Source organism: Salvelinus alpinus, chromosome 4, assembly GCF_045679555.1.
Source record: "Salvelinus alpinus chromosome 4, SLU_Salpinus.1, whole genome shotgun sequence".
Lineage (NCBI taxonomy): Eukaryota > Metazoa > Chordata > Actinopteri > Salmoniformes > Salmonidae > Salvelinus > Salvelinus alpinus.
Window position 1 is genome coordinate 18,956,553 of NC_092089.1, and position 12,478 is coordinate 18,969,030.

Consider the following 12,478-nt stretch of genomic DNA (forward strand, 5'->3'; position numbering starts at 1 on the left):
CACTGATGGTATAAATCCAGAGGTTTAGTCCCAGTCTCCTCACAGTTCAACGGACGGACGGACGGACAGATTGAGGAAGATGATGAGCCTGGTTGAGATCTCCATACTGCTGTGCTGCCTCTGTCTGTCTGAGGGGAAGATTTCAGGTAACACCTTAGGGCTCTTAGTTTATCTTGGATTTTTGAATATTTCAAAGTTATTTTAAGTTGTAATTTAAACCTCTTATTTCGGATTATGCTTTTTCTATGTTTATCATTATTTGTATTTTGTATATCCACTATATATACAAAACTATGTAGACTTCAAATTAGTGGATTCGGCTATTTCAGCCTGTATAAAATCGAGCACACCGCCATGCAATCTCCATAGACAAACATTGACAATAAAATGGCCTTACTGATGAGCTCAGTGACTTTCTCTCTCAGTGACCGTCATAGGATGCCACCTTTCCAACAAGTCAGTTTGTCAAATCTCTGCCCTGTTAGAGCTGCAACGGTCAACTGTAAGTGCTGTTATTGTGAAGTGGAAGCATCTAGGAGAAACAACGGCTCAGCTGTGAAGAGGTAGGCCACACAAGCTCACAGAACGGGACCGCCAAGTGCTGAAGCATGTAGTGCAAAAAAAATCTTGTCCTCGGTTGCAACACTCGCTACCGAGTTCCAATCTGCCTCTGAAAGCAACGTCAGCACATTAACTGTTCGTCGGGAGTGTCGTGAAATGTGTTTTCATGGCCGAGCAGCCGCTCACAAGCCTAAGATCACAATGCCAAGCCACGGCTGGAGTTGTATGAAGCTTGCCGCCATTGGACTCTGGAGCAGTGGAAACACGTTCTCTGGAGTGATGAATCACGCTTCACCATCTGGTAGTCCAACGGACAAATCTGGGTTTGGCACTACCTACCCCAAAGCATAGTGCCAACTGTAAAGTTTGGTGGAAAATGAATAATGGCCTGGGACTGTTTTCATGCTTGAGGCTAGGCCCTTTAATTCCAGTGAGGGGAAAGCTTAACGCTACAGAAAACAATGACATTCTACACGATTCTGTGTTTCCAACTTTGTGGCAACAGTTTGGGGAAAGCCCTTTCCTGTTTTTCAGCATGACAATGCCATCGGTGCACAAAGCGAGGTCCCTATAGAAATGGTTTGTCGAGTTCAGTGTGGAAAAACTTGACTGGCCTGCACAGGTTCCTGACCCCATCAAACACCTTTGGGATGAATTGGAAAGCCAACTGCGAGCCAGGCCAAATCGCCCAACATCAGTGCCCGACCTCACTAATGCTCTTGTGGCTGAATGGATGCAGGCCCCCACAGCAATGTTCCGACATCTAGTGGAAAGCCTTCCCAGAAGAGTGGAGGCTGTTATAGCAGCAAAGGGGGGACCAACTCCATATTAATGTCCTTGATTTTGGAATGAGGTGTTGGACGAGCAGGTGTCCACACACCTTTGATGATGTAGTGTATTTATTATACTATCATTTAGGCTGTGTTTATGTTTCCTGTGTGTATGAACCATATGCCTGTAAGCCAAATACAACATCTTTAATTTCCCCACAAAGAAATGGACACAGTTTTGAACGACTAAATTGTATTTGCTGCTGTTTTCAGAATACCAACTGGAGTCTGAGACCCTGAGTCAGTGTGAGTCGCTACGTGGTGGTAGTTCTGCCCGGCAACAAGACCATGTCCCCCAGTGCTCAGAGGACGGGAGATTCAGGTATACCTGACAGTGCTGTATATGACACAAGCTAGCCAGGACGGGTTAAGCTAGCCAGGACGGGTTAAGCTAGCCAGGACGGGTTAAGCTAGCCAGGACGGTAAAGCTAGCCTGGACGGTAAAGCTAGCCAGGACGGGTAAAGCTAGCCTGGACGGTAAAGCTAGCCTGGACGGTAAAGCTAGCCAGGACAATAAAGCTAGCCAGGACGGTAAAGCTAGCCTGGACGGTAAAGCTAGCCAGGACGGTAAAGCTAGCCAGGACAGTAAAGCTAGCCAGGACGGTAAAGCTATCCAGTACAGTAATGATAGCCAGGACGGTATAGAAGCAATTTATCTGAATTTGTCCCAAATGGTACCCTCTTCCCAATCCCTATGTCGTGCACTACTTGCACTAAGGCTCCGGTCAAACGTAGTGCACTATGCCGGGAATAGGGTGCCATTTGGGAAGCGGACCGCTGTTCCCTACTCTCTTCTAACTGTTGTGTACTCCAGACACGTCCAGTGCAGCGGTGCTGGTGGTGAGTGCTGGTGTGTGAACGCTGAGGGAGCTGAGATCTCTGGAACCAGACAGAACGGATCAGCTGTGTACTGTGAGCAGAACGCCCCTCTTCCTGGAAATATCTGTTTTAACGTGAAACCACATTGGTGCTAGATGGGATGAATTCCCCTCGGGAACCCTAGCCAGGACCTTTTGAGATGGACTATGTAAATGCTGTTTATCATCATTGACCTCCTCTTCCTCCTCCTCCTCCTCCCACAGGTCTGACGTCCTGCCAGCTCCACAGACAGCAGGCCCTGCTGAGTGGCGATGCCCCCCTGGTGCCCCAGTGCCAGGCCTCTGGGGAGTACCAGGCGGTGCAGTGTGACAGCGCCCGGGGACAGTGCTGGTGTGTAGACCTGGAAGGCATGGAGATCTACGGGACCCGGCAGAACGGAAAGCCCTCTCAGTGTGAGTTAGGAGCAGGATGTGTTGTGTATTGATATGTCATTTATGACTTACAGTATTATGTGCATCCATTTTCTAATGGGTGGCCCCAGCGGGAATCGAACCCTCAAATCCTGACGTTGCAAGTGCCATGCTCTACCATCTTAGCCACACAGCACAGTAATATATAAACGACTAGAGCTGATCAGAACGACCTTTTCCCTCAGGCCCAAGCAGCTGTGAGGTGAGGTCGAGGCGTCTCCTCCACGGCGTCGGGGAGCGCTCCCCCCCTCAGTGCTCGGCCGATGGCTCCTTCCTGTCCGTGCAGTGCAAGTTTGTCAACACCACTGACAGGATGGTCTTGGACCTGCTGCACACGTTCAACAGGTGAGTGCCTGGAAGGGAAAGATATGCACTCTAAGCTTGCGCCCCAAATGACACCCTATTCCGTATGTGTAGTGCACTACTTTTGACCAGGGTCCATATGGCTCTTGTCAAAAGTAGTGCACTATATCAGGGGAATAGTGTACCGTTTGGGACGCTGACATTCACTGTTAGATCGTTGGAATCTCATCTATCACTCACTCACACAAACACACTGCTGGGGGTTTGCTTTGACCTCGCTGTGCATTGGGATCCTGTGTGTGAGTGAGACAGGTTTTGTACCAAGCTTTTTATAGTATCTGCCTCTAGATGGGAGCGTAATGCTTAGACCCGTGGACAGGATTTTGACCACTGATGCCCTGACAGGAGAACTGGGAGCCCAAATGGACTTTATTTTTCCCTCCTCGCTCTACATTTCTGACCTGATAGGATCCTATTCTTGTGTATGGTGACTGGAACATGTTATGAGGAATGGAGACGCTTGGTCTCCTGGGAACTTATTGTAATTTTCAGAATTCACATATTTTTATTTTATTTTACCTTTATTTAACTAGGCAAGTCAGTTAAAAGAACAACTTCTTATTTTCAATGACGGCCTAGGAACAGTGGGTTAACTGTTCAGCGGCAGAACGACAGAGTTTTACCTTGTCAGCTCGGGGATTCGATTTTTCAACCTTTCGGTTACTAGTCCAATGCTCTAACCACTAGGCTATCTGCCGCCCCACATTCATTAGAAATGTTTCACAGTGTCTAAAGTAAACAATGTAGTCATTCCAGATGTTTCAGATAGTCCACCAATATGTAAACTTTTCATCTGGAATGTGGGTTTGGACAAATAGTTGACACTCCTTTATGTGGAGGGTTTTCAGTCCTTCTTAGTTAGCGCAGCTGCAAAAATTCCAACCCTTACCACAGAGGCCTACACAAAAATGTCTACTTTCAGACCTTGAATTATAATTTTATAATAATACTTTTTGTCTTGTGTCTATTTCTGGCTAGCGGATGTTTTGACATCCGTCTCTAGGCAACAACTGGCATCATATTCCCTACTTAGTGTTTGCACCCGGGCTTGTGAGGTGAACTCTTTGCATGATTGGCCCCCAGCCTGGCCAAGACTGTCTCTGTTATCATTCCAGGCTCCAGCCAAGTACAGCGAAGGGGTCAAGAGTCAAGTTGTTCCTGGTCCTCTAAAACCTCTCAGGAACTGGTCTTAACTTCCTGCCAGCAGACATTTCTCAAATGACTCCAAGATCAAAAAACGTAAAGGAAGAGATTCCTTTTTTATATAGGCAAAATAAATAAAAGGTTGATGGCGACGACTTAGTACCTGAAATCTTTATTTTGAGGCTTCCTTTTACCGTCAAGGCAGGCGCTCTTGAAGAGAGTATTGTATGTGAATCAATGTTGTAAGTTAAAGAAATACTTTCCATCTTCGTGGAAGAGCAAACTCATTACAACTTTAATGAGTTCCTCGCTGATAACTTGAATGACTTTGTCATTTTCATGTACTGTATATTATAGTACTATAATTAGTATTGTAGTATTATAATTAGTATTATAGAGTACTGTCATGTATTTTACTCTTCTATTAGCCTATTTTAGACAGCGTGAAGTGAGAAGAGGTGTGATATCTTCCACAGGTTCCCTAAAGTATTCCAGACGTTCAGCAGCTTCAGACAGATGTTCCCAGAGGTGTCCAGTTACTGTTTCTGTGCTGACAGCAGAGGCAGGGAGCTCCCCAGCACAGGTGAGATAGATGTGACACACACACACACACACACACACACACACACACACACACACACACACACACACACACACACACACACACACACACACACACACACACACACACACACACACACACACACACACACACACACACACACACACACACACACACACACACACACACACACACACACACACACACACACACACACACACACACACACACACACACACACACACACACACACACACACACACACACACACACACACACACACACACACACACACACACACACACACACACACACACACACACACACACACACACACACACACACACACACACACACACACACACACACACACACACACACACACACACACACACACACACACACACACACACACACACACACACACACACACACACACACACACACACACACACACACACACACACACACACACACACACACACACACACACACACACACACACACACACACACACACACACACACACACACACACACACACACACACACAGGAACCATTATTTACAATAACTCTTAACTGGATTTTCATCAAGAATCAGAAATAGATATTTTTAAGTAACTATTTGGTATTTGTATTTTATCAGGATCCCCGTTAGCTGTTGAGAAAGCAGCAGCTACTCTTCCTGGGGTCCACACAGAACATGAAACATGACATAATACAGAACATGAAACATGACATAATATACAACGTATCAGTAGAAACGCACACAATATCTCGGTCAAATAGGGGAGAGGTGTTGTGAGGTGTTGCTATATCTGTTTTTTTAAACCAGGTTTGCTGTTTATTTGAGCATTATGAGATGGGAGTTCCATGCAATAATGGCTCTATATAATACTGTACGCTTTCTTGATTTTGTTCTGGATTTGTGGACTTTGAAAAGACCCCTGGTGGCATGTCTGGTGGGATAAGTGTGTGTGTCAGAGCTGTGTCTTAGTTGACTATGCAAACACAATGTTTCTTATTAAAATGTTTTTAAAAAGTGATGCAGTCAGTCTCTCCTCAACTCTTAACCAAGAGAGACTGACATGCATAGTATTTATATCAGCCCTCTGATTACAATACCATTGACTGTGCAGACAGAGAGCACACCTCAATAATCACTTACTGAATGAAAGCTTATCCGTGTTGTTTTGTATTTTCATTTCAGGTAACTTTATTATCCCACAGGGGGACATTCATTTGGTTATAATGCTGTACATAGAAGCCATTTAAAAGAGCAAGACGTGTCGCTATTAAACAGTGTGTGTTAGTAAAATCCTTGTTTCCCTGTGTTCAGGTGTGGAGCTGCTGCTAGATGAGGTGTATGACACCGCCTTCTCAGGTCTGGAACCAGGCCGCTCCTTCTCCCAGACCAACATGTACCGCATCCTACAGAGGAGATTCCTGGCCATCCAGCTGGCGATGAGTGGCAGGTTTAGATGTACGTTAAGTTTCATCAATCTGGCATCGTTTCTATCAGTGGTGGCTGGTGGCACTTTCATTTTGTAGGACGGACTCATAGCGAATAACTAGACTGGAATCAAACACATTAAACACGCGCTTTCCATGCGTTTGATACCATTCACTTTATTCCTGCTATCATTATAAGCTGTCCTTCCGTAACCAGCCTCCTCTGGTTTCCGTTATATTTCCTGTGTTTAATTTTCCCTCTCTCCCTCTATCTGTCATGTAGGCCCCAGCCCTTGTGAGAGCGAGCGATCCGCTGGTGCCCAAGCTGGCAATGTGTTTGTGCCGTCCTGTGCTTCCACCGGGGGTTACGTGCCAACCCAGTGCCAGGCGGGTGGGCAGTGCTGGTGTGTCGACCCCACAGGGAAGGAGATCTTTGGGACACGACAACATGGAGGTTCCCCTGACTGTGGTAACTAAGTAACAGTGTTGTTGGTTTCAAATAATGCTTTGACCATTTAGGTGTTCCAAACCAACAGTACAATACCATTGACTGTGCAGACAGAGAGCACACCTCAGTAATCGCTTACTGAATGAAAGCTTATCTGTGTTGTTTTGTATTTTCATTTCAGGTAACTTTATTATCCCACATTAATTTGGTTATCATGCTGAACATAGAAGCCATTAAAAAACAACAGTCAATATTTTAGGCCTACAGACAATTCATAGAAACATGCCATTTTCCCTCTACTGAACCCAGGTGCTGGAGTGAAGGACTGTACCTCTGAGCGTCGCCAGGCCCTCTCCAGGCTCCTCTCCAGCCTCTCTGGTCAGGTGCCATCAGCCAAGGACTCACAGACACACCCAGCCCCAAGCCCCCTGTCTCCATGCAGCCCCCAACTCCAACAGCTCCTGCTGGGGTCTCTTGTAGAGTCCCTTTCCGAGCGATCCGATTTAGGAGACATCCTGGCTGAGACGATCCAGGGGATGTTCCCTAGCGGGGCCATGGCCCTCAAGGCCCTAGCTCTAGCCTCCAACCCCAAGAGACTCCAGGAGAACCTGTTCGGAGGAAAGTTCTTAGGAAACGCTGGGATGTTTAACTTCACTGGGGCCGTCGGTGTCAGCGGCACGTTGAGTTTCAGTCAAGCCAGTCTGACAAACAACCAAGATCTGGTTAAACTCATCAGCTCCACCCTGGAAAACAGAGACTTCCTCTCCACCCTACGCCAAACCATCCTCTTATCCAAAGCCGAGGACAACACCCAGCTAGGTTTGTTTTGTAACTTCGTCTTGACTTTTAAAAATCATTACAAGCTATTTGTTTCTACCGTCGAGGACCTCTTTGGAAACAAGTGTTTAGATAAATGTGCTGTCCACTGGGGATCCACTGTACATCTTACTGTATTAGTTGTTTTTTTACCCAAATAAATGAAAATCCTTTGAATTGAAAAGGGGAGCTGTTCAGGGTCCTGTTTGAGAGCGCCCGGTCCGGTGGTGCTGGTTGTGAGAGGGAGCCCTCTGCCCTGTACGTGCCCAGCTGTGATGACAGCGGACAGTATCAGGAGATCCAGTGCCAAGGCTCGGAGTGTTGGTGTGCTGACCCCCAGGGTCAGGAGGTCACGGGGTCACGTTCCAATGGTCAAAGGCCAAGGTGTCCGTCACGATGCGAGAGGGAGCGAGCGGCTGCCCAGAAGGTAATTACTTTGACACTCCCCCAGCACGACTGTAAATAACTACCGTACTGACTCTTCTCTACCTGCATCCTGTCTGTAAATAACTACCGAACTGACTCTTCTCTACCTCCATCCTGTCTGTAAATAACTACCGTACTGACTCTTCCCTACCTGCATCCTGTCTGTAAATAACTACCGTACTGACTCTTCCCTACCTGCATCCTGTCTGTAAATAACTACCGTACTGACTCTTCTCTACCTGCATCCTGTCTGTAAATAACTACCGAACTGACTCTTCCCTACCTGCATCCTGTCTGTAAATAACTACCGTACTGACTCTTCTCTACCTGCATCCTGTCTGTAAATAACTACCGTACTGACTCTTCTCTACCTGCATCCTGTCTGTAAATAACTACCGAACTGACTCTTCCCTACCTGCATCCTGTCTGTAAATAACTACCGTACTGACTCTTCTCTACCTGCATCCTGTCTGTAAATAACTACCGTACTGACTCTTCTCTACCTGCATCCTGTCTGTAAATAACTACCGTACTGACTCTTCTCTACCTGCATCCTGTCTGTAAATAACTACCGTACTGACTCTTCTCTACCTGCATCCTGTCTGTAAATAACTACCGTACTGACTCTTCTCTACCTGCATCCTGTCTGTAAATAACTACCGAACTGACTCTTCTCTACCTGCATCCTGTCTGTAAATAACTACCGTACTGACTTTTCCCTACCTGCATCCTGTCTGTAAATAACTACTGTACTGACTCTTCCCTACCTGCAAATAACTGTAAATAACTACTGTACTGACTCTTCCCTACCTGCATCCTGTCTGTAAATAACTACTGTACTGACTCTTCCCTACCTGCATCCTGTCTGTAAATAACTACCGAACTGACTCTTCCCTACCTGCATCCTGTCTGTAAATAACTACCGTACTGACTATTCTCTACCTGCATCCTGTCTGTAAATAACTACTGTACTGACTCTTCTCTACCTGCATCCTGTCTGTAAATAACTACCGTACTGACTCTTCCCTACCTGCATCCTGTCTGTAAATAACTACCGTACTGACTCTTCTCTACCTGCATCCTGTCTGTAAATAACTACCGTACTGACTCTTCTCTACCTGCATCCTGTCTGTAAATAACTACCGAACTGACTCTTCTCTACCTGCATCCTGTCTGTAAATAACTACCGAACTGACTCTTCCCTACCTGCATCCTGTCTGTAAATAACTACCGTACTGACTCTTCTATACCTGCATCCTGTCTGTAAATAACTACCGAACTGACTCTTCTCTACCTGCATCCTGTCTGTAAATAACTACCGTACTGACTCTTCCCTACCTGCATCCTGTCTGTAAATAACTACCGAACTGACTCTTCCCTACCTGCATCCTGTCTGTAAATAACTACCGAACTGACTCTTCCCTACCTGCATACTGTCTGTAAATAACTACCGAACTGACTCTTCCCTACCTGCATCCTGTCTGTAAATAACTACCGAACTGACTCTTCTCTACCTGCATCCTGTCTGTAAATAACTACCGTACTGACTCTTCCCTACCTGCATCCTGTCTGTAAATAACTACCGAACTGACTCTTCCCTACCTGCATACTGTCTGTAAATAACTACCGAACTGACTCTTCCCTACCTGCATCCTGTCTGTAAATAACTACCGTACTGACTCTTCTCTACCTGCATCCTGTCTGTAAATAACTACCGAACTGACTCTTCTCTACCTGCATCCTGTCTGTAAATAACTACCGTACTGACTCTTCTCTACCTGCATCCTGTCTGTAAATAACTACCGAACTGACTCTTCCCTACCTGCATCCTGTCTGTAAATAACTACCGAACTGACTATTCTCTACCTGCATCCTGTCTGTAAATAACTACCGAACTGACTCTTCCCTACCTGCATCCTGTCTGTAAATAACTACCGTACTGACTCTTCTCTACCTGCATCATGTCTGTAAATAACTACCGTACTGACTCTTCTCTACCTGCATCCTGTCTGTAAATAACTACCGAACTGACTCTTCCCTACCTGCATCCTGTCTGTAAATAACTACCGTACTGACTCTTCTCTACCTGCATCCTGTCTGTAAATAACTACAGTACTGACTCTTCTCTACCTGCATCCTGTCTGTAAATAACTACCGAACTGACTCTTCCCTACCTGCATCCTGTCTGTAAATATCTACCATACTGACTCTTCCCTACCTGCATCCTGTCTGTAAATAACTACCGAACTGACTCTTCTTTCTGTGCTGTCTGTAAATATCTACCATATTGACCCTTCTTTCTGTGCTGTATTGTAAATAACTACAGTACTGACCCTTCTTTCTGTGCTGTCTGTAAATATCTACCATACTGACCCTTCTTTCTGTGCTGTATTGTAAATAACTACAGTACTGACTCTTCTTTCTGTGCTGTATTGTAAATATCTACCGTACTGACACTTCTTTCTGTGCTGTATTGTAAATAACTACCGTACTGACCCTTATTTCTGTGCTGTATTGTAAATAACTACAGTACTGACTCTTCTTTCTGTGCTGTATTGTAAATAACTACCATACTGACCCTTCTTTCTGTGCTGTATTGTAAATAACTACAGTACTGACTCTTCTTTCTGTGCTGAATTGTAAATAAATGCAGTACTGACTCTTCTTTCTGTGCTGTATTGTAAATAACTACAGTACTGACCCTTCTTTCTGTGCTGTATTGTAAATAACTACAGTACTGACCCTTCATTCTGTGCTGTATTGTAAATAACTACAGTACTGACTCTTCATTCTGTGCTGTATTGTAAATAACTACAGTACTGATCCTTCATTCTGTGCTGTATTTGAACTCACGTTGTATTTTTTTATTGTATCTTTATTGAATACTTTACATGTTGGTTACGCTGTTTGTGCAGAGAGCTTGAGAGTAAGCGTTTCATTGTACTGTACTGTGTAAACCTACGATGTGCATATGCTTATAATCGTTGCTCCATTTTGAAGGTGAAGTCAGGCCAGGCTGCTGGGGTAGAGGTGTTCATGCCGAAGTGTGCGGAGGACGGGAGCTTCGTGGCGTTGCAGTGTCTGGGAAAGAGTTGCTTCTGTCTGGACCTCCTGGGAGAGAGACACGCCACTATCCCTGTAGGACAGGCTGTTCAGTGTGAGTAGGCAGATCCACCACTCGTCAGACACAGATTAAGCCTAGTCCTGGACTAAAAAACATGTTCCATGGAGATTGAAATTGCTTCTTAGTCCAAGACCAAGTTTAATCTGTGTCCGGTAAACTGGCCCATAGTGTGCAGTCCATCTAGCTGTATTACCTTGTCCTGGTCCAAACTACTACATTATTAAGGGAGTAGGGTGCCCTCGTCCAAACTACTACATTATTAAGGGGGTAGGGTGCCGTGGTCCAAACCACTACATTATTAAGTGGGTAGGGTGCCTTGTTCTAAACTACTACATTTTTAAGGGAGTAGGGTGTCATTTTGGACATAACAATTGTTTGAGCTATTCCTCTGTCTCCAGGTCCTCCCCCTCTCTCTCCCCTTCCCGCCCCAGGGCCAGCTCCAGGCTCCTGTTCTCTGGCGGTGGCTGAGGTGGACCAGTTCCAGGAGGAGGCTGAGCGTCTGGTCCTCCTCTCCAACAGCTCCCACGTCCCTCTGGGCTACAGGTAACCCTGAAGAAGACAGTGTGCCGACACCTGGGTGTTTACCCATCACATTGTTGGACCATGTATAGAGTGTGACTATATTTATTTATAATATTAATAATACGTTGTATTTAAATATAAACACTGTACGATTCCGTTAGTCAGCACCTCTCCAACATGTGTGTGTCAACTCATGCTTTTCTCCTGGATGTTCTCCTCTGGGGCTCAGCTACCTGCTGGCTGAAGGCCTCCGTCTGACCTCTGACGAGCTACTCCAAGCCCTCTCCTCCTCCCACCAGACCACGCTGCTCTCTGATAGGCTGCTGAGCCACTCCCACTCTGCTCTACGACTGGCTGCCCACTCCAGTATGTCTGGTGTGATGTCATATCGTTCTCTGCGTGATGTGCTCCACTACTTGTTTCTTTCATTGCCAGGAGTTAATTAACTACTAAAGAGTGTTCGGTGGCTACTGTTGTAATATTTCGTGTCATCTCAATGTCATTGTTTCTCTGTCATAGTGTTTTTTGTTGTTGTTATTAACTGAAACATGTCTATAATATTGCAGTCAACACGGTGTGAACCTCCGTATTTTCTCTCCCCAGCCCTGCGGTTCTATTGGCAGAGCCAGCAGGCAGTGTCTGTGGAGGAGAGACAGTCTCTACTGCTGGGCTACCAGCCCTACAGGCCCCAGTGTGATGCCCACAGACAGTGGCTGCCCACCCAGTGCCACCCCAGCACAGGTCAGAGTCACACCTCCGACCTCAAACCCAGCTCTACATTCTAACTGTAGTAGTGTAATACAGGCCACAGTACAGGTCATTATACCTTCTCTAGACCCTTCTATAAGGACACCTCTCATAATGAGCAACGTCTCATTGTCTCATTCACAATATGTTGGTTGGAAACAGATAAGACTAATAAAGTAGCTACAGTAGTATTAT

The 12,478-nt window shown here is 45.7% G+C and overlaps 1 protein-coding gene across 1 annotated transcript in view; it reads left to right on the forward strand.

The window, feature by feature from the left end:
* The first annotated feature begins 79 nt into the window (after positions 1-79).
* Positions 80-12,478, forward strand: part of tg (thyroglobulin) — a 92,535-nt gene continuing 80,136 nt past the window's right edge. Inside the window, exons 1-14 of the mRNA XM_071395192.1 lie at positions 80-146; positions 1,605-1,713; positions 2,206-2,303; positions 2,474-2,662; positions 2,866-3,025; positions 4,663-4,769; positions 6,088-6,231; positions 6,484-6,666; positions 6,958-7,467; positions 7,650-7,891; positions 10,891-11,047; positions 11,413-11,557; positions 11,766-11,913; positions 12,103-12,277. Of these exons, the coding sequence (XP_071251293.1) occupies positions 80-146; positions 1,605-1,713; positions 2,206-2,303; positions 2,474-2,662; positions 2,866-3,025; positions 4,663-4,769; positions 6,088-6,231; positions 6,484-6,666; positions 6,958-7,467; positions 7,650-7,891; positions 10,891-11,047; positions 11,413-11,557; positions 11,766-11,913; positions 12,103-12,277 (2,434 nt within the window). The remainder of the gene's footprint in view (positions 147-1,604; positions 1,714-2,205; positions 2,304-2,473; positions 2,663-2,865; positions 3,026-4,662; positions 4,770-6,087; positions 6,232-6,483; positions 6,667-6,957; positions 7,468-7,649; positions 7,892-10,890; positions 11,048-11,412; positions 11,558-11,765; positions 11,914-12,102; positions 12,278-12,478) is intronic.